Consider the following 2,392-nt stretch of genomic DNA (forward strand, 5'->3'; position numbering starts at 1 on the left):
CAAATTATCTTTTATATTTGAAAAAAGGTTTAAAAACGATTAAAATTCTTTTCTTTTCTTTTTAAATAATTTAAAATTATTACAATATATATAAATTACCTCATCTCTTTGCTGTTCAGCGATATTGGCTTTCCTATTCGCCTCTTCTGCCTCCCTCTGCCATGCCTCACAAACGCCTAGAGCTTGAGTAACTTTTTCCTCGCATGATGCCAGCTTGCTTCTATTACCTGCAACTTCTTCTCTCAACCTAGCAACCTAAAATCAAATTGTATAGTTTTAGCTTTTTACCTTTCCTAAGGTTATAAAATAAAATATTTAACTGAAATTAGTCAATTCAATTTTTCTTACATTTCCAACAGTTAGGTGTAGATAGTGTTCTGGTGCAATGCGCGTATTACATAACTTTCACTTATGATCCTACTTTATACTGCAATTAATCTTTGTTACATCTATAATATTGATTAATATATTCACTATAATAATAATAATACTTTTCCATACTAATTTCCCCAATGAGCCTTTTAGTTGATGGATTGATTGACTCCAATTTCAACATATTTCAGAAAACAGAAATATATTTCTTTTTGCAAATGTACGGTAGAAATTTAACTGTTTACTAAAAATTTATATTCTGCTCTTAACCATTTAACTAATGCTGAATGGTTATGAAATCAATTTAGAAAATAATAAAAATAAATTTATGAAGTTAATGTATTCAGATCTGTGAAACAAACTGCATACACCCAGCATTAGATGTTAGAATAGATATTTTATTTATCATTCCGCTATTACCTTTAATGACTTATTTTTGTTAAATCTTCGCCTTTCCTAACAGTAATAATGCATCTACATTACTAAGTACTTATATTTTCAAAAACGTTTTTTCAACCTAGAAGAAATATTTTTGCCCTTATCGCCTTAAGTTAATTATCAAATCCTTTCATAGTTTATCCATTTTTCATAACTACTAACGCCGTTTTGAAAATTCAGCATTGAAGGCCCATCAAATTATTTCAACGAGGATAAGACCAATCTGATATTAAAGACCACTTAATTATACTGAGTTAAATCAAAATCGATTTCGAGAAAATTGAAAAAAATTACTGTCACAAATATTAGAAGAGAAATAATTATTAGTAACCTGTTAGTTTTACTAATAAATATTTTATTTTGATATTTGGATACGTTACTTGACAGTCATCCGGATCATCTTTCTGTCTACTCCAACTCCTCTCCGAAAGTATTAATTATATAATCAGTAATTATAAACAATTAGAATCTTTTCCTTTTAACTACAAAACTAACAAACCTGCTCCTAGCCTATTTCCAAATAGTCAATTTATTAAAACATCTATAAGTTTTCTTTTGATCACCAACTCCCTATTAATCATTACTTAAATATTTTCATAGCTAACCATTTTTTTTTTTTCAATTTTCTTTTAACAATTGCTAATTGTATTATATAATTCTGATCTCCCGCATTTATGTACTTTCTTTTACTTTTGTAATATCCTGCTCAAAGTTATTTTTCCTGATGTTTGTGTGTCAAATGTAAGTTTCCAATATTTTCCAAAGGAAACTCTTGGAATGGTTTAATTTTTTTAAATGATAAAAAGATTTTTTTTTTTCATATTTACTAAGTATCATAGCCTAAGCGAAGATATACAAAATGTAAAAATATTTATTTTAAATGTTAATTATAAACAAAATCTTAAAGATATGATGTAAATAAAGGAAGACCTACATTCAAAAAGACGATGATAAAGCAATCAAACATACCTCAGACAAAGATGTTGATCCAAGTGGGCTGACGGAAAAACTAGCCAATGCACCCCGGCTACTTGGAGACATCCCGTAATCATAGAGGCTACTGTTAGTCAGACTGCCTAACTTGCTGGACGAATTACCAACATTGTTTCCAACATGGTTTAGAAGAGATCCCTAGGAAAAAACACATTAAATATTTTTAAACAATATTAATCACTATTTGAAAATTAAAAATTTATCACAGGAAAAATTTAATGTTAAATACAAGGAGTCCATCAATTTCATATTCCCCAAGTGATATTGATAGATCATATTATAATGAAAGTATTTTGATTCTAACTTTATAGCAGAGTCCAAAAATAATAATTATAATATTTTTACCTTCTCCTTCGCTTAAATGCAAGCTAACTTTGTTTTAAAAAACAAGCAATTACTTGCATTTGTAGAGATTTATGTCATAGCAGCAATAATTATCAGATGATAAAGTAATTACGAAGATTTTGAGCACTAACTAGAAGAGCTATACTGCCTGTTAAAGCGCTATCTATCAGAGATCGGACTAACTTAAAGTGGATAAGAGAACTCTTATATAGTCTTTATTCATTCAAACAGTACATAGATATAT

The 2,392-nt window shown here is 28.3% G+C and overlaps 1 protein-coding gene across 1 annotated transcript in view; it reads right to left on the reverse strand.

Annotated features, from left to right (window-relative positions):
- unk (RING finger protein unk) overlaps positions 1 to 2,392 on the reverse strand; it is a 42,378-nt gene that overhangs the window by 10,631 nt on the left and 29,355 nt on the right. The window contains exons 12-13 of the mRNA XM_067052915.1: positions 1,780 to 1,941; positions 100 to 255 (exon numbers count right to left, since the gene is read on the reverse strand). Of these exons, the coding sequence (XP_066909016.1) occupies positions 100 to 255; positions 1,780 to 1,941 (318 nt within the window). The remainder of the gene's footprint in view (positions 1 to 99; positions 256 to 1,779; positions 1,942 to 2,392) is intronic.

This window comes from Halyomorpha halys, unplaced genomic scaffold (genome assembly GCF_000696795.3).
Source record: "Halyomorpha halys isolate HHAL.00 unplaced genomic scaffold, Hhal_1.1 Scaffold92.1, whole genome shotgun sequence".
Classification (NCBI taxonomy): Eukaryota; Metazoa; Arthropoda; class Insecta; order Hemiptera; family Pentatomidae; genus Halyomorpha; species Halyomorpha halys.